The sequence below is a fragment of the Dromaius novaehollandiae genome, chromosome 25, assembly GCF_036370855.1.
Source record: "Dromaius novaehollandiae isolate bDroNov1 chromosome 25, bDroNov1.hap1, whole genome shotgun sequence".
NCBI lineage: Eukaryota > Metazoa > Chordata > Aves > Casuariiformes > Dromaiidae > Dromaius > Dromaius novaehollandiae.
In genome coordinates, this window is record NC_088122.1 from 4,658,774 (window position 1) to 4,676,541 (window position 17,768).

General features: G+C 66.6%; 1 protein-coding gene across 8 annotated transcripts in view; it reads right to left on the reverse strand.

Annotated features, from left to right (window-relative positions):
- Window positions 1-476: 476 nt before the first annotated feature.
- NFIC (nuclear factor I C) overlaps window positions 477-17,768 on the reverse strand; it is a 59,259-nt gene continuing 41,967 nt past the window's right edge. For 3 of the 8 annotated variants that reach the window (XM_064497633.1, XM_064497635.1, XM_064497631.1), the window contains exons 7-11: window positions 13,729-13,857; window positions 13,365-13,549; window positions 11,726-11,885; window positions 10,009-10,094; window positions 477-6,705 (exon numbers count right to left, since the gene is read on the reverse strand). In XM_064497633.1, coding sequence (XP_064353703.1) covers window positions 6,688-6,705; window positions 10,009-10,094; window positions 11,726-11,885; window positions 13,365-13,549; window positions 13,729-13,857 — 578 coding nt within the window. In that variant the 3' untranslated portion in view covers window positions 477-6,687. The remainder of the gene's footprint in view (window positions 6,706-10,008; window positions 10,095-11,725; window positions 11,886-13,364; window positions 13,550-13,728; window positions 13,858-17,768) is intronic. The other 5 variants (XM_064497632.1, XM_064497637.1, XM_064497636.1 and 2 more) reach the window with 5 other exon arrangements.

Below are 17,768 nucleotides of genomic sequence, written 5' to 3' on the forward strand. Positions count from 1 at the left end.
TGCAGCCGCGCGGGTGTGCGGTGCAGGTGTGCGGTGCGGGTGTGCGTGCACCCGCGGGTGTGCGTGAGCATCCGTGTGTGCATGCGTGCAGCTGCGTGCCCACATCTGCGTGCACAGGCACGCGTGTCCGTGTGTCCCTGCCTGTGTCCGTGCGCCTGTGTCCCTGCCGTGACCGGGGCTCTCGGAGCAGGAGACACTAATCCCACCCGAGCCGCTTGCATGCGGGGCGCGGGGGCCACCCTGGCACCCATGGGGGGGGGGGCAGCACCACCAGGGCACCCACGGACTGGGCCCTGATCTGCCCTACCCCGCACGGGGGGCTCTGTCCCAGTACAACCCAGTTCCCCCCCCCTCAGATCCCTGGCACAGCTGGCCAGGACGCCTGGGTCCCTCGGGGGGGGGGGCTGCGGGGACACGCACCTCCGTGTCCCCAGCGGGGCTGGGGCGGGGACGACGAAGGAAGCGCAGACACGGCGTGGAGTTGAAGCATAGCTTGTTTAATTTTTATACATTTTTTTCTCATTTTTTTCTTTTCTTTTTTTGTCTTTTTTGTCTTTTTTTTGTCCGTTTTTTTTTCCTCTTTTTCTGTTTTTTGCATAGGGGGGGGACAAAAAAAAAAACCATAGTCACTTTCAGTAAATTGTATGTAGGTAGGAGCGACTGCTAATCAGTAATGGCTGCATACAATGTTATAATCAAATATCGTGAAGCACCAGGGAGACGAGCGAAGGGGGCTCGGGGGGCAGGGGACGGGGCGGGGGGGCTGGCATGCAGGGGGGGACCCGGGGCGGATCTGGGGGGGGGGATTCGCAACCGGAGGGGGCTCGAGTTTGATCAGTTTTGCCGAGAAAGGCACTGTCTGCGGAGGCAGCCCCGGGCTCGGCCTGCCCTGGTGTGTTGGTAGGTGTGTGTAATGTGTACAGCGAAGCGAGAAGCGAGAAACAGAGTAACTATTGCCGTAATGTCGGTAAAATATAACTGAGAGAAAGGAAAACAACCCAAATCTTCTCCGCGGAAGGTGGGGGGGAAGGAAGAACGGGGGGGAAAAAAAGGAAAAAAGCAAAAAAAAAAAAAAAAATTGGAAGAAAAGAAAAGAAAAGGCGCTGCGGGCGGCCGGGGGGGCCGTTGCCCCCGTCCCGCCGCGCCGAGCCGGGGCCTCGTCCCGGAGCGACTCCGAGCCCCCCAAAAAAGCAGGCGACGGCCACCCGGCAGTGAGTGAGAGGCACTGCGTCGGGGATTTTTGGTATTGATGTAGTCGTATTCCTGCCGGCTGCTCCGTCGCCTCTTTTTTGTTGGATTTCTGCTTTTTTTCACTTTTTTCTCTTTTCTTTTCTTTTCTTTTCTTTTCTTTTCTTTTCTTTTCTTTTTTCTTTTCTTTTCTTTTTTCTTTTCCTTTCTTTTCCTTTCTTTTCTTTTCCTTTCCTTTCCTGTCCTTTCCTTTCCTGTCCTTTCCTTTCCTTTCTTTTCCTCTTTCCTTTCCTTTCCTTTTCTTTTTTTCCTCTTTTTTCCTTTTTTTCCTCCCCAAACTTCGCTTCCTTCTGCGTGTGTAAAACAGTCGCCTCCGGCGGCGCCGGGGCCAAGCGGCCCCCCCGCACCCGCCGAGCTGGGCGCCCCGCAGCAACGCGGGGGCAGCGGGGGGGGGGGGCAAGGCCGGGGCAGAAGCGGCGGACGAGCCCGGCTGGACCCTCCACACCGCCCCGCCGCCCCCCGCAACACCCCCGCCTCGATATGTGAGTCAGAGAAACAGAAAGCAGCAATTTCAAACTCATAGTACAAAAAAAATGACATACATATATATATATATATATATATATATTCCTTACTTTGCGAGTTAAAGTACCTTAACTGGGGGGCCCGCAGGGGACTGGGCGCAGCACCGTCCGCTCCGCCCGGGCAGCCGCCGCCGCGCCCCCGCGGCCCCCGGCCCCTGCGGCGCCGCATATATATATATGTGGATATATATATATATATATGTACAGTTGTTTTTTTTTTTATTTATTTATAGGTCGCAAGGACTCTTTTTTTTTTTTCTACGCTTTTCTTCTCAAGAAGTCGACAACAACAACAACGAAAACAATTAAAAACCCTCTAGAGAAACTGTAGTGCATGAAACACCGAAGCGAGCGCTGGGCCGGCGGCGGGCCGGGGCCCCGCGGGATTGTCGCGGCCCCCCCGGCCCCCCCCCGCGTGGCGGCGGCCCGGCCTGATTGTCGCGGCGGCGGCGGGGGTGGCGGGGGGGGGGGGGCTGATTGCGGCCCCCCACCCCGGGCCGAGGCGCGGGGCTTCGTGACGAAATCACGGCGAACGCCTTGCAAAATCAAAGTGACCCCCCCCAAACCTCGGTGCCCCCCCTCCCCGCGCCGCCGGACCCCGCCGGGCCCCGGGTGCAAACGGCGATGGAGATGGCGGTGGGTGGGCTTTGCATATTCCCCGCGGGTGCCGGGGGGGCGATGCCCGGCGCAGGATGCGGCCCGCGGCCCCGCCGGGGCTGGGGGTAACGAGAGCGGGAAAGCCAAGTGTGAGAGTGGAGCAGTGCAAATATCGCGGGGGGGCGGCGGGGGCGGCGAGCGCTCCCCGGCCCCCGGGACCCCCGCGGCCACGCCGACGAGAAAGCCCCCCCGGGCCGAGCCCCCCGCGCTGCCAGCGCCGGCCGCAGCCTGCCGGCTTGGGGGGTCCTGGGGACTGGGGGGGGGTGAGCTCATGATTTTTGCTTTTTTTTTTTGTCGTTAAGGTGCTTTTCTTTCCGAGGGCGGGTTTTTTTGTGTGTGGCTCCTTTGCAGAGCCGGCCAGAAGCGCCAGGGCTCGGGGGGGCCCCGGCCGGGTCTCCCCAGCGCGGCACCGGCCTCGGCCAAGATCGAAAGGCAGCAAAAGGGGGTCCCCAGGGGGGCCGGTCCGGGGGGGTTTGCCCCCCTCCCCGGCCGGGCGAGGGGACTTTCTCGTCTCGCGTGGCCCAGGCCCGAGGGGCGCCAGCGCCCCTCGCCTCCCCCCCAAATTTCCATGCTCGAACACAGCCCGAGCTGCTGTGTCGGTATCTCTTGCACTAAGGGACTGGATTGGGGATGCCGTGAAGGATGCTACTGCCCAGCCGGGGGGGGCCCGCGGCCCCCGAGGCCCCGCCGCGGGCACGCGGCCCGCTCGCTCCTGCGTTTGTCACTCCGGTCGTGTGTGATAAAAATTTTTTTTTTTTGCTTTAAACTGAATCTTTTCTATCCTTAAAACCCTTTTTTTTTTTTGCAATTTTCTCTTTTTTCCTTTTTTTTTCTTTTTTCGAACACGAAACTAACGCTACTTGTGTTGCATTGTCCTTGCAGAAAACAATACTGCACGTTGCATAAAGAGGATTCTCCCAAGGACTTTCCGATTCACCCCCCCCCCAAAAAAAAAACCCCCATGCACTCCTTGCTTCAAACCCTTCCCACGGCGCGGAAACTGCAACAATCACCATCGGAGAAACGCGGCGGGCGAGGGACCGAACGGCGACGAGCCCCGAGGGGCGCCGCGAGCATCGCCCCCCCCGCGGCCGCCCTCCTGCCCCGAGCCACCAGCTAATACTTTCGACACCGGAAAAAAAGTGAACGACAACGTTTCTTCATTAAAAAAGCAGTGATTTTGCTGCCGGGGCCGTAGGGGGGGTGGCGGGGGGGTCTTGCCCTGGGGGGGGGCTGCACGCAGCCTTCCCAAACCTGCTGCTCGACTCGCCGGCTCGGGGGGGGGCCGGGAGCGCGTTTAAACCACGCGGGGGCTTTTTGCTTTTTTTTTTTTCGCCTTCGAAGGAGAGCCGGGCGTTCGCCTCACCAGCCTGGGGAGGTGGCGGGAAGCTCGATTTTTAAGGCAAAAGTCACGATTTTGAGCGCTGCGGCTCGGCCCCCCCCAGGCACCGCAGGCAGCGGGGAATATGCAAAGTCCCGGCGGAGGGCGACGCCGATGGAGCCGATGGGGATGGAGGGAAGCGATGGAGGGAGGCGATGGAGGGAGGCGATGGAGGGGGGGGACCGCCCGGACGGAGCCAGCCCCCCCCTCGGCGGGCCCGAGCTCTCCCCCCGAGCGAAACGGGAGGAGAAAAGAAGCGGAAAAGCAATGGAACGGCCTGCCCCCCCCAAAAAACAGCCGCAAACCGCCCGCCGAGCGGGCCCCCGGCGCGAAAACCCCTAACAACGTAGACAAAACAGGTATTGCATATTCTCGTGTGGTTTCGTACAGGACGCACTTGGTATCGGACAACTGGAAGACGTTTTACGAGGGGGAAACCGGTAAAAAACGGAGAGAAAACGGGACTTCGCGGCCCCCCGCGGCCCAACGCAAGAACCAAACATGCACACGGCGGCGGGGGGGCCGCCGCGCCCGCGCCCCCGGGCCGGCGCCCGGCGCATGCAGCGACTCCGGCGCAGTGCTATCGTTCCCGGGAATACTTCAGTCTTCGAAGGCAAGGCACATCATGTGGTAGAAAATTTTCGTGCAAATTAGGAAAACATGGATTTTTTTTCCCGTTTTTTTTTTTTTTTACTTTTTTTTTTCCTTTTGTACAGAATTTTTTTGTCTTTTTTTTCTGTGTTTTTTTTCTCTCTTTTCTGACGGGGGGGGGGGAAGGTAGAGCCGGTTAATACAGTCTGCCATGCACAGCATCAGCCATCCACTGATGGGTCGAGCCAGGTCACGAGATCCTGTTAAAGCACCATGCAGTTTATTTGTCTTTTTTTTTTTTTTGTCTTTTTTTTTCATATTTTCTAAAAAAAAAGTTTCCCTCTCCGCCAAGCGCTCTGTGTGGGGGTGTATGGGGGGGGGGGTCTTGCTTCTTTTTGGGTTTCCTGCGTCAGCCCTTTCTCCCCGGCGCCCTTCTCTCGCCTCCCTGTTCGGTGCCCGGCGGGCAGCGAGCGGGCCCCAGCGCCGGGCAGGATCCGGCCCGGATCTCGGCTTTGCCGTCCCCGCGCTGGGGGTCTGCAGCGGCGGAGCCCCCCCGGCGAGCGTGCCGGGATGAGGGGGGCCGGTGGCGGCAGCGGGTGCTGGGGGTGATGGCGGCGCGGGTCTCCGGCGTGAGGCCTGCTGGGGGCCGGGCTCCCCCCCGGCGCGGCCCTGCCTCGTGCCGCGGCCTCCAGGCCTCTTTCTTGGTGGCGGCCTTCCTCCCGCGGCGTCCCCGTCCGGCGCCGGCATCATCCCGGGCGTCCCGGCCCCCGCGGGAGCAGCCCCTCTTGCTCGAGATGGCGGAGGCCTTCGCCCCGTCGCGACATCCTCCTCCTCCTCTTCCTCTCCGGGGCGTCCCGGTGCCTCGGCTCTGAGGCAGCGCCGGCGGCGTGGGATGGCGGGATGTCCCCAGCGTGCTGGGGGGGGGGGGACATGGGGGTCTCCTTCCCGGCACGCCGGCGTCCTCCTGGCATCGCTTGCGGGCCGCCCGCCAGCTCCTCGCTGCCGCCGGGTCCCCCCCGCCGCCCGGCCGCGCCGCCGCCGCGCCACCACAAAACTGAGGCACTTGAAGCGGTGGGCAGCGCTGCCGGCCCCGGCCCGGGGGTCGCGGCGGCGGGGGGGGGGGGGGGGGGCCGGGGGGGCCAGCCCCGCGGCCGCCCCGCGTTGCTGCCGGCGCGCTGCGGCCGCCCGAGCGGCTCCGCTCGCCCTCTGCCTTCCCGTCTCCTCGCCGTCATTTCTTTTTTAATTAAAAAAAAAAAAAATCCCCCGAACTGGCCATCCCGGCAAGCCAGTGCCGGGGGGGCTCCTGTCTCCTCCCTCCTCTTCCTCCTCCTCTTTTTTTTTTTTTTTTGTGGTTTTTTTTTCTTCTTTTTTTTTCTTTAGGATTCCCTCTGAAAAGTGCATTTCCTACAAAATGTGCAACACAATCGCCCCCCTCGCCGCGAGTCCGCCCGGTACCTGTCCACAGGAATGCATAGCTCTGCCGCCGGCGCCCCGCCGCCCCCGCGGCCCCCGCCGGGCCGCCACGGCCTCGCGCCGGCGCTTAAGGCCTCGCGGAGAGACGGGTCGCGGCGCCGGGGGGCTCCGGCCCCCCCCCTCGTCCACACAACCCCCCCCCCCCCAAAACGGAGCCGAGCGCGAGCGAAGCGGGGGCCGCCGGGGCCTGGCAAGACAGCGAGACGCGACCCCCCCGCTCCGCCGCCCGGCCGGGCCCCGAGCGCTGCCGCAGAGCCCGGCGCTGGGAGGGACAGGGGGGGCGCGGGGGGGGGGGAGCTTTGTTCTTTTCTACTCACAAGAGGCAAGAATGAAAGAGTAAAGATAATTTTGCATATACAACCCTCCGGAGAGCGGCCGGCAGGTCTCCAGCGCTGCGGCCCCGCTGCTGCTGCTGCTGCTGCTCCGGAGGAGATCGCTGTCACGAGCTGCGTCGGGTCTCTCGCCGCCAGGTCGCCCGACGGGGCAAATAATAGTGTTTTTTTTTGTTTGTTTCTTTTCTGGCAAGTCGGACATGGACGCGTCACCTCGGTGGGGGGCAGGGGGAAGGTCTTTGTAGGGTTTTTTTGTTTGTTTGTTTGTTTTTTCCTTTTTAAAAAAGTTTTTGAACCTTTTTCCTTCTTCCTTTCCCTCTCTCTTTCCTTCCGTTGTGGGTTTTGTTTGTCGTCGTCGTCGTTAGTTCGCGCTCTCCGTCTTCACCGAAAGGCTGGGCCTGGTGCTCGGGGACGTGGTTTGTTTCCTCTCAGGGTGCCTAAAGCAGAGGAGAAGGGAGGCGAAGGGGTGGCACAGCTGCGGTTATCCCAGGTACCAGGACTGAGCGGGAGAAAAGAGAGAGGCCAGCGTCAGTGCTCTGCTCCGCGGAGGCTCCCCGGCCCCCCCCTGCCCCGCGCGCCGGGCCCGTGCCTCAGTTTTCCCGTCGCTGAAATGGGAGACATGTCCCGGACGGAGGGATAGCCGTGGCCCAAAGCGCCCCGGGCGGTGGGCTCGTCCCGGTGCCCCCCCCCCCGGGCCTGGACGGCCTAGAGGGAACGTCCAGCGGGACCGCGCGGCCCCCGGGCAATCAGCGCAGCGGCTAACGAGCTAATTAACCTCCGCTCGGAGGCGGGGAGCGAGGCCCCGGCATGACCCAGCCTGTGGCGGTGGGCGCGCCGCTACGCTTCGCCCCCCCACACCTGCACCGAGCTGCGTCAGGTCTCTGCGCAGAGCCTGGGGCGGGGGGCTGCCGCCGGGGGACAACCCCGGAGCCCCGCTCGGGGCCGGCGGGGGGGGGGACGGATGCCGCGGGCCGCGGGGCCTCCCGCCGCCCTGCCATTGTCTCCCTGGCGGCCCCCCCAAGTTCAAGTTCATCCTGCGATTACCTCATGTCTGGTTTCCGTTGGCAACCAGACGGCTCGGGGCGGTCCCCTCCCGCGGCCCCGCCGCGCTTCCCTTAACCCTTCCGCCGCGGCACCACGCCTGCAGCCCCCGCTGCCGCCCCCGCGCTGCTCAACATGCCACACGTGACACGGCCGCGCCAGGTCTCAGCCCCGTGGGTGGGTTTGGGGCCTGCCGCCCCCGCGCCGCTCGGCCTGCCACACGTGACATAGCTGCGCCAGGTCTCAGCCCCGCCGGCGGGTTTGGGGCCTGCCGCCCCCGGCCTGCCGCCCCCGCGCCGCTCAACATGCCACATGTGAGCCGGCTGTGCCAGGTCTCAGCCCTGCAGGTGGATTTGGGCCGGCCGCCCCCGCGCTGCTCAACATGCCACACGTGACACGGCTGCGCCAGGTCTCAGCCCTGCGGGCAGGTTTGGGGCCTGCCGCCCCCTGGCCACTCAATGCATCACACGTGACCCGCCTGCGCCAGGTCTCGGCCCCGCGGGATGGTTTGGGCCTGCCGCCCCCGCGCTGCTCAGCCCCTCATATGTGACACGGCTGCGCCAGGTCTCAGTCCCACCGGCGGGTTTGGGGCCTGCCACCCCCAGCCTTCCGCCCCCGCACCACTCAGCCCGCCACATGTGACATGGCTGTGCCAGGTCTCAGCCCCGCCGGCGGGTTTAGGGTCTGCCGCCCCCGGGGCCGCTCAGCCTGCCACACATGACCCAGCTGCGCCAGGTCTCAGCCCTGTGGGTGGGTTTGGGGCGCTGCGGTCTCGTCCCCCCGGGTTCGGGCTGCCGCGGGGCTGCCGGGGGCCACAGGGCCAGGGAGGAGGGCGCTGGGGCCGGGGGCTAACCCAGCAGGGCCTAGTGGTTATGTCCCCCAGGACGCCTGGACCCCCTCCGTGCTGTCCCCCTGGAAGCGACGGCACTGGCAGCAACTCCCCTGGGCCGGCCAGGAGCGCGGGGACAGAGGCCCAGGCATCCGGGGACTGCTGGTGGTCAGCAGTGACCCTTGGGGGGGCGAGGGGGCTCCTCGGGGAGAGGAGGGGACGGCGTGCCGCTGGGGCTGGCCGGGGGGACGTAGGTGGGGGCACAGCTGGAGCCCTGGGGTGGCCACAGCACCCTGAGGTCCAAGGGGGGGGTCACGGCCCCAAGTGCCCCCTCATCACGGTACAGCACCCTGGGGCGCCCCACAGCACCCAGCCGGCATCCCCCGAGAGTGCCCCAGCACGGCTCAGCACCCCGGCTGCCCCACGGCGGAGCTCAGGACCCCCCATGTTTGACCCCAGCACGGCACAGCACCCTTGGGTGCCTCATGGCACAGCTCAAGACCCCCAAGTGTTTGACCCCAGCACAGCACAGCACCCTTGGGTGCCCTATGGCATAGTCTAGGACCTCCAAGAGTTTGTCCTCGGCACGGCACAGAACCCTTGGGTGCCCCACAGCACAACTCAAGACCCCCAAGTGTTTGACCCCAGCACAGCACAGCACACCAGGGTGCCCCACAGCACGGCTCAGGACCCCCCATGTTTGACCCCGGCACAGCACAGCACCCTTGGGTGCCCCACAGCACAGCTCATTGCCCCCGGGTGTATTCCCCCAGCATGGCACAGCACCCCTGGGTGCCCCACAGCACGGCTCAGGACCCCCAAGTGTTTGACCTCAGCACAGCACAGCACCCCGGGGTGCCCCATGGCACAGCCCAGGACCCGAGAGCTCGTCCCTGGCACGGCACAGCACCCCTGGGTGCCCTGCGGCACTGCGCAGCACCTTACCACTACGGCCGCCCCATGGCGCTGCGGGGGCCGCGGGGCAGGAGGGCCCCGCTCTGCCCGCGAGCCGCCCGCCCCGGGGCTCCCGGGCACGTACGGCCGCTCCCCGGGGCCGCGGCACCGTGAATGGGCCCAGTGTTCGCCCAGAGCCTCCCGGCCACCGGCCCCGCCGGAGCCGCCGCACAAGCGGCCCTTGTGCTCGGGGCCGTGGCGGGCGCCGGCGTGCGGGAATTTCCACCCGGCAGCACTGAGCGCCCTCGTACCCGGCCCGGGACCCCGTCCCCGGGCGCGCGGCGGCGGGCGAGGGCTGAGCGGGGACGTCCCGCCAGCTGGCCGACCCGCAACCTCCGGAGCTGCCGCACTGGCTGAGGCCGGCTGACTCGTGTCGCGTGTGATGGGACGCCGGCGGGACTCCCGCGTCAGGACGGCGAGGAAACCCTTCCCGCAGGCTGTGGCCGAGCTGAGCCTGGGCCCCCTCTTGCCAGCACCCCCTGCGGGGAGCGTCCGCTGCGTTAGCACCCGCTAATGAATCAGGGATTAAAAAATAAGTGGGACTAATTAAAAGCATCTGGAACCGCCCGTGCCGCAGCCGGCAGCGGGAAGCGTCCGCGCGGGAACCCGGCCCTGTATCCGTGGGGCTTCGGACAGCCCGGCCTGAGAGCCGCCTGGGGCCCCGGCGTCCTCGCCAGGCGCTGCAAGGCCGCCGCCGGCAACGTGCGCCCGCAGCCTGGGGTTTCAGTGTCCCGAGCGCCAGCCACGCCATGAAGCAGCACCGAGCTGGGACGCGGGGCACCGAAACTCGGCCCCCATCCGCCGACACCTACCGCCCCCCCCGACACAGGGTGCAGAGCGGGTCCTAGGGCGTCCTGAGCCCCGCGGGATGCACCGGGGCCCCGTGGGCAGGGCAGAGCCGAGGCGGTGCCGCCCGCGCCAGCGCTGCCCGCAGCCGGGGCGGGCCGGTCCCCTCCCAGCAGCATCCCCGGCTCTCACCTGTGCCTGATAGATACTCCCAGGATCCCTTGGTCCTAATCCCACGAAGGAACGGTTCGCAGGGGGCGTGCCTGGTGCAGAGTAGGCTGGGGAACAAACGAGAGCTCGTTAACCGGGCTGCCGGGCTGCGCCGCAAACGAACCACCCTCTCCCCGGGCACCGACCGCGGCCGGCGGCACGGCGGCGGGCATCCCAGGGCGCCCGGCCCCGGCCTGCGCCCCGCCGCCCTCGGGGTTCGGCGGAGAGCCGAGAGCGAGGAGGCGGCGCCGGGGGGGCGCGGGCGGCACGATGGCGCGGGCGCCGCGGGGCGAGCGCCTTCGGACCCGCGAGCAGTGCTCCCCGCGCCCGCTGTCACCTCCTAGCCCCCGCGGCACGGACGGGGCGGCGGGTCCGGCAGCAGGACCCCCCCCGCCTGGCTGAGCTCCTTGGCGCTGCCCCCCGACACCAACGCCGTGGGGGCAACCGGCATCTGCCCGCTGCGGCGCCCGCTGGACCTGCCGCCTGGGTGCCGGGGCAGCACCCCTGGGTGCCCTCCTTGAGCGGGACACCGCGCCGGCACGGGATTGCCCTAGGCATTTCGTGACCTGTGGTGCTCCCGGTCACGCCGGCAGTGCCATGGGCTCCCGGAGCTGGCTGCCAGCCCTGCTGCGGGCACCTGCCGTCGGGCACCGGCGCTCGGCCGCGGGACAACTCAGCACCCTGCGGTGGCCTGCCCCACGCGTAGGGCTGGCCGCGACCCTCCTTGTCCCTGCGGTGATGGCACCGTGCCCGGCCGCTGCGGGTGCGTGGCCCGATGCCAGCCCGGGGCACTGGGCACCCTGTGAATGGCAGCACTCTGGCAACGCCAGCGTCTGCCCTCCGCGTCCCCGGGGTCCGACACCCGCAGCCGCCTCCCGCGCGGTGCATTACAGCCGCCCAAGGGGGAGCGGCAGGGACGAGCCCGTCACCGCCAGCACCGCTCGCAAAGGCACCGCCGAGCATCTCTGCCGAGGCTTCGGGGGCGCTTGCGCCCGCTCTGCGTGCTCGCCTGCTTCGCGGACAACCCCACCGGGTTGGGGGCCACCAGCACGCTGGACCCCGGCGGTGAGAGCTCCCGTGCCAGCAAACGGACGCTGACCCCGGTGCGGGGGCCGCGCAGTCCCTTGACCGCTGCCGCATGCGCCTGTCACCGGACGTTTTTGTGCCGCGCCAGCGCTGGCCTGTCCCCGCTGTCCAGCGGGGAAACTGAGGCACAGAGGGGCGACGTGGCCTCCCTGGGAGGCCTGGCTCCTGCACGAGTCCACCGTCCACCACGTGCGGTTTTTGGGATGAAGCTGTGGCCAGCCACCAGCCTGCCGGGCCGAGCCGGGCTCTGCTGGGACCTGCCGCCCCGGGCACGCTCCTCCGGCCGTCTCTGAGGGATCGGTGGCTCCGGCCGGTCCGCCGGACCGGCCCGCCGCGCTTTGACTCCGCCATGGCACCCGGGGCCCAAGAGGGAAAAATTGGGCAGCGGCCGCTCGTCCAAGACCTGCCCGCTACGAACTGCCTGAGACCCAGCAAACTCGTTGCGTGCCGGCTGCTCCCGCTCTCCCCAGTCCCCGCGGCTCCGGGGGGGCCACCTCGGACAAGACCCCCGGCTCCGGGGGGGACAGTGGGGCGAGAGGCAGGGGCACGGCCTGGCCGGAGCGAGGGTGGCAGCGGGCATGCCGGGAGGGGGTGGGCGCCGCGGGGTGCTTACTGGGTGACGTCGGTGAGGTCGTCCCTCCCTCGGAAGTTGTCGTGGCGGATTTGGTGTCAGGAGAGACGGCCAACCGGGGCATGCCGGGGGGAGGTGGCGGAGCCAGCATCTGAGTGGGCAGGTAGTGGCTGGGCACTTTCACTTGACCACTTCCATTTAACTGGGGACACAACACAGACAAAAAAACACACAGCAAAGCCATTAGGAAGCACCAGCGGCAGAGGGGCAGCGGCGCGGCTCCCTGGCGCTGGCCGTCCCTGGGTCGGGGCCACCGCGGGAGGCGCGGGCTCTCCCGGCGGGGCGGAAAGGCGGCTGGCGAAACGGCACGGCGGGGTCGGTGCGGAGCACGGCGGAGGTGCCGGGCCCACCTCGGGGCCTCACCACCGCGACGAGTTTGTTGGGTCTCAGAGCAGCCCGGCGCGGACGTCGCCGGTGACGGGGAACCACGGCGGGGGGATGCAGCGGGGTGGGGAGGCGATGGGTGCCCGGGGCTGGGCTGGCGGGCCGAGCCCCCTGCTCTGCGGCGCTCCGGCCGCGACGTGTGCCGGAGCCGGGCCCCGGTGCCCCCCTCCGCCGGCTGCGCCGAGCCCTTTGAAGCACCCACCTGCGGGGAGGCGGCACCCCGCCGGGGTGGCACATTGCCAGCGCGGAGGCAACCGCCGCTGCAGCAACTGCCCGGGGGGGCTGGCGAGGGGGGGGCCGGGGAGGCTGCAGGAGCCCAGAAACGGCTTCAAAGGCAGGGGAGCGCCGGCGGCCGCGCCGCCCCCTCGCCCCCGCCCCACCTTCAAAGGCTCCTTTGTAGCCTCCCTCCGCCTGACCCTGGCGGGGGCCTCGCTCTCCCCCACCCGCCCAAAACCTTCCTCTGCGAGCCCCATCGCAGCGCTGAGCCTCCGCGAGGGCGAAGAGCGGCCTGTGCCCCTCACCCTGGCCTCAGGCCTCGCCGGCGGCGGGCAGCACACCAGGAGCCCGGGGCTCCCAGAGATGCTCTCGGCGACACCTCCCGCGGCCGAAGCGCTAGAGCTGGGCGGTCCGGCCGCCTGCTGCCCTCGGGGTGGCCCGGTGGGGCCACGCAGCTCCGCGGAGGGACGCGGCACAGCGACAGCCGGACGCACGGAAGCGCTCGAGGATGCTGAAGGTGACAGCGGGTCTTCGGAGACGGTCACACACCCACTCCCAGTCACCCCGGCGCCACCAGCGAGACCCCAGCCCCGGATGACGGTTCAGCCCCAGCCATCGCTCTGCCACTGCCCCTACGACACGCCGGCGGCCGGGGAGACCCCAGCCCACCCCGCGCCGGAGGAACGAGCCGGAGAAGCGCTCGGCGCAGCGGCGCTCCCAAACCAACCGAGCAAGGCAGCCGAAACCACGCGGCCCCTTCGCGCCGGCCTGCCGCGGCCCCACTCCCACCGGCGCTGGGGAGCCCTGGGCACCGGCTGGCCCCGGCGCTCCCCCCGGCTTCTCCGGCTCGGGAAGACGACGCTACGGGCAGGACGCGGCGGGGGTCCTGTCTCCTTCGCCGCAACGCTCCCCCGAGCCCCCGCGGGAGCCCCGGCGGCTCGCGGCGCATCCGGCCCGGCACCACGGGCCCCGGCGGCGTCTCTCCCCCCGCGGGCCCGGGGGGGCCGCGGCGGCTCCTTACCGGTCCGGGCTGCTGGTTGGACGGGTCGCAGGCCAGAGAGACGAGATCTTTCAGAGGGTCCTGTGGGTTGAGATGAGGCGGGTACCGTATGGCCGTGTGGGGGAAGTAGGTGGAGGCCGTCTGGGGGAGAATCGAGGTGGTGGGGAAATGCAGAGTAGACGACGGGTGCGGGCTTCGAGCGATACCTGCAGCGGGCGAGAGGCAGACGTCACCGCGAGCCCTGCGCCGGGCCACGTCCGAGCATCCCTCCCTCTTTTCCTCTCTCTTGCTCTGTGCCTCAGTTTCCTCGCCGTAAAACAGAGCTCGCCCCGGCGCCTGTCCCCCACCCGGGGGGCTCAGCCCCTCGCTGCGGACCCCCGCTCACCGCTGTGCACCGCAATGACGGGACGGTGGTGCTGCGTGAAGCTGGTCAGCCGCGGCGAGGAGTCCTGGGGCGACGGGCTGTTGAAAGGTGACTTGTCCATCTCCGTCTTTTTCACGGTGGGGGAGATGCCTGGGGAGAGCGGGGCGCAGGGTCACACTGGGTGCTCGCGGGCGGCGGCACCCCGGGGTGGGGGGGACTGCAGGGGGCCCCGGCGTCCTGCTGGCCTGGCCCCCAGCCCGGGGCGATGTGGTGGGCAGCGCGAGGAGGGCTTGGGGATCGGGTGCTCAGCGCCAGCGCTGCCGGGACAGTGGCTGCAGGGGCTCTGAACCCAACGTGTGTGATGTGTATAGGTGTTTATGCACAAAAACGTGTGTATACACGTGTGTGCATCTGTGTGTGTGTGCATGTGTGTGCATGTGTGTGTGCATGAGTGTTTCTGCATCAGTATGTGTGCATATGCATGCATGCGTGTGCACCTAGGTGTGTGCATGTATGTGCACACATGCACATGTGTGTGCATCCATTTATCTGTACGTGTGCACACGTGTGTGCACGAGTTTCTGCATCAGTATGTGTGTGCATATGTGTGCATGTGTGTGCATCTGTGTGTGCATGTGTGCACACATGGGCATGTGTGTGCATCCATGCATTTGTGTGTGTGCACACGTGTACATGAGTGCATCGGTATGTGTGTGTGTGTGTGTTCACACGTGTGCACCTAGGTGTGTGCACGTATGTGCACACATGTGCATGTGTGTGCATCCATGTATCTGTAAGTGTGCACATGTTTGTGCATGAGTGCATCAATGTGTGCATATGTGTGCACACATGTGCATCTATGTGTGTGCATATATGTGCATACATGTACATATGTGTGCATCCACGCATTTGTGTGTGTGCACACGTGTGTGCATGAGTGTTTCTGCAACGGTATGCGTGTGCATCTGTGCAGGAGCACACTTGCATGTTTGCACATGTGTGTGCATGCACGTGCATCAGCCTGAGTGTGTGTACGTGTGTGGGGGGGTATGCAGTGGTGTGGGTGTATCTGTGTGTGCATGTATGTGTGTGTGCGTGCACGTACATGTGTGTGTGCGTGCACAGGCGTGTGCATGTGTCTGTGTGCGTGTGTGCCACTGCGGGTGTGTACGCACACCGGGAGGAGTGTGTGTGTCCCTGCTGCGCATGTGAACAAAGCGGGGGGGGGTATGTGTGTGTGCAGGGCTCTGTGTGTGTGTGTGTGTGTGTGTGTGTGTGTGTGTGTGTGTGTTTGTGCACACTGGGTGTGCAATTGCAGGGGGTGTGTGTGTGTGTGTGTGTGTGTGTGTGCCCCCTCGGGTGCATAAATGGGTGCACCCTGTGACGCCGCAACCACCGCTGAACCCGGGCACCCAACATCCCCGTGGCACCCATGGGGCCGGGAAATACCCAGAAGAGCCCCGTAAAGGGGGCGGGAGCCCCAAGCGGGGCCCAGGGCCCGGGGACACATCCTGCCCACGCAAAGGGCTTCTAGGGAGGCACGAACCGCCCAACTCCCCCGCACCCAGGAGGGCAGGACGCCTGGGCTCCCCCGGCGGCAGCCGAGCGGGCAGGATGCGGCTGAGCGGCCTGTTAATCCCCCGCCAGCCCGGCTTTAGCTCGGGCCATTTGGCCCAGCCGCCGTTAATGGGTTTAGCCCCTTCTCAGACGTTCACTTAGGAGGATTTCCCAGAACATCCCGTACAGGATTGAAATAACCCCCCCGGCTCCGCCACGGCTAAGCACGTCCTGCCGCGGATCAGGCCTCCGGCGCGGGACCGGGGCCGCGGGCGCTGCCGTGCCCGGCCGCCCGCACGCCGGGACACACGTGCGCAGGGCCCCGCGGCGACGCGCGCCCACGTGCAGCCGCAGGCACGCATGCCGCCCCACGCCCCCACGGGCCTTTGCCCTCCTCGGGTGCCGGCCAGCTGCTGAGCCCGGCCGGGAGCTGGCGGTGCACCTGGGTGCCCGGCGGCGCGGCTCGGCCTGCCGGCTCCACGCGGCACGGCCCTGCCCGGGCTGGCTCCGGCCCCGGCCCTGGCGGAGGCGAGAGCGGAGGCGGGCGCTTAAATCCCTTCTCCCGGCGGCTGCCACCCGTCCCAGTGCCAGCAGACGCTGCCGCAGCGGCCGCCCGGGATCCTCCTGCCCTCCCCACCTGCAGCCCCAGGGCACGGTCCTGAGCGGCTCCGCGGCACGGTCCTGCACTGGGCTGGGGCACGGTCCCGGCTCAGGATGGGGCACGATCCTGCGCTAGGCTGGGGCACAGTCCCGGCTCAGGATGAGGCATGGTCCTGGGCTACGTTGGGCATGGTCTCAGGCTGGGATGGGACATGGTCCCAGGCCAGGATGGGGCACAGTCCCAGGCCAGCATGGGGCACAATCCTGGATTGGGATGGGGCATAATCCTGGTTCAAAAAAGGGGCACTGTCCCAGGTCAGGATGGGGCATGGTCCTGGGCTAGGTTGGGCATGGTCTCAGGCTGCGCTGGGATGTGGTCCCAGGCCAGGATGCGGCACAGTCCCAGGCCAGGATGGGGCACAGTCCCAAGCTTGGATGGGGCACAATCCTGGATTGGGATGGAGCACAGTCCCAGCTCAGGATAGGGAACAGTCTTGGGTCAGGATGGCGTAGGGTCCCGCTTCAGGATGGCGCTCAGTCCGAGTTGCAATAGGGCACAGTCGCAGGTCAGGATGGGGCCCAGCCCTGGGTCAGGATGCGGCCCAGCCCTGCGTGGGGATGGGGCTGGTCCCGGAGCGGCCAGGTGCTGGGGCTGCCCAGTGCCTGGGAGGGCGGCGCAGGGCCCCGGCGCGGCGGCAGAGCCGGGAGAGGAGCCGCAGCACCTCGGGAAGAGGAGCAAAGCCTCGAAGCGGCGCTGGAGCCTCCCCGAAAGGGTTTCAAAAGAAAACCCAGGGAAGTTTCCAACAGGAAAAAATTCCTCAGAAATGAAAATCCCATTTGGGATTTTTGTTTTGTTTTTCCTTTGCACAAATAAAGTTGGCAAAAACGGGACGGATCCCCGGGGAGCCCTGCCAGCAGCGGTGCCGGGGCCACGGGGGGCTGCGGCCGGCCCGGCTTGCCAAGAAAACGCGACAGGAAAACTTGGAGGCTCCTTTTCTTTCCGTGGGTGAGTTTCCAAAGGGACTTTGTGCCCATCCGAAACTGGCTGCCGCTTCCCGCCTGGGTTTCCCCGGCCGCCGAGCTCCTTCGCCCTCCGGCCAGCTCCGGCCGCGCGCCGAAGCGTGCCGAGCCGCGGGAAAGCCGCCCGGTGCTGGGATCTCCCTGCCGTGCACGCGGGTGCGAGGGCTCCTGGGGGACGCGTGTGGAGGGGGGGTTAAACCCCGTGCTGGCTCCCGCCTCCCGCTTTTGGGCGGCACAAAAGCGGAGGGGGAAGAAAGCGAGCGGCAGCGCGCCGCCCTCCCTCCCCTCGCCCAAGGCCCGCGCGGCGCCCGGGGCGTGGGAGCCTGGGAGCCGGCCATGCCAGCCTCGGCGGCATCGCTTTAATGAGCCCAGCCCGCCCCTGCCCCCCTTTTTCTTAATGAACGGCTAATTGGGGCTGTCTAGACAGGAAGGGGAAAAAAAAAACGAAGCAAGAAAGCAAGCTGTCCGCAGCGTGCCCGCAGCTGTGGGGCTGGGGGAGGCCGGGGGGGCCGGGCAGGCTGGGGGCCTATAGCCACCCCGTAGCACCTACAGAGAGCAGTGCCTTGACTGGATATAGCAACACTGCGGCACCTATAGGGAGCCCGTGCTTTCACAGGGAGGCCCTATAGCAACCCCATGGCACCTAAAGACTGTGCTTTCACACGGAGGCCCTATAGCTACACCACAACACCTATAGAAAGCCAAGGCCTTAATGGAGAGACTAATACCAATAGCAGAGCACCTGCAGACAGTCAGTGACCTGCTGGGGGGCCTATAGCTACACCACAGCACCTATAGAGAGCCTGTGCTTTGGTAGGGTGCCTAATAGCAACACCGCAGCACCTACAGAGAGCCTGTGCTTTGGCACGATGGCCTAATAGCAA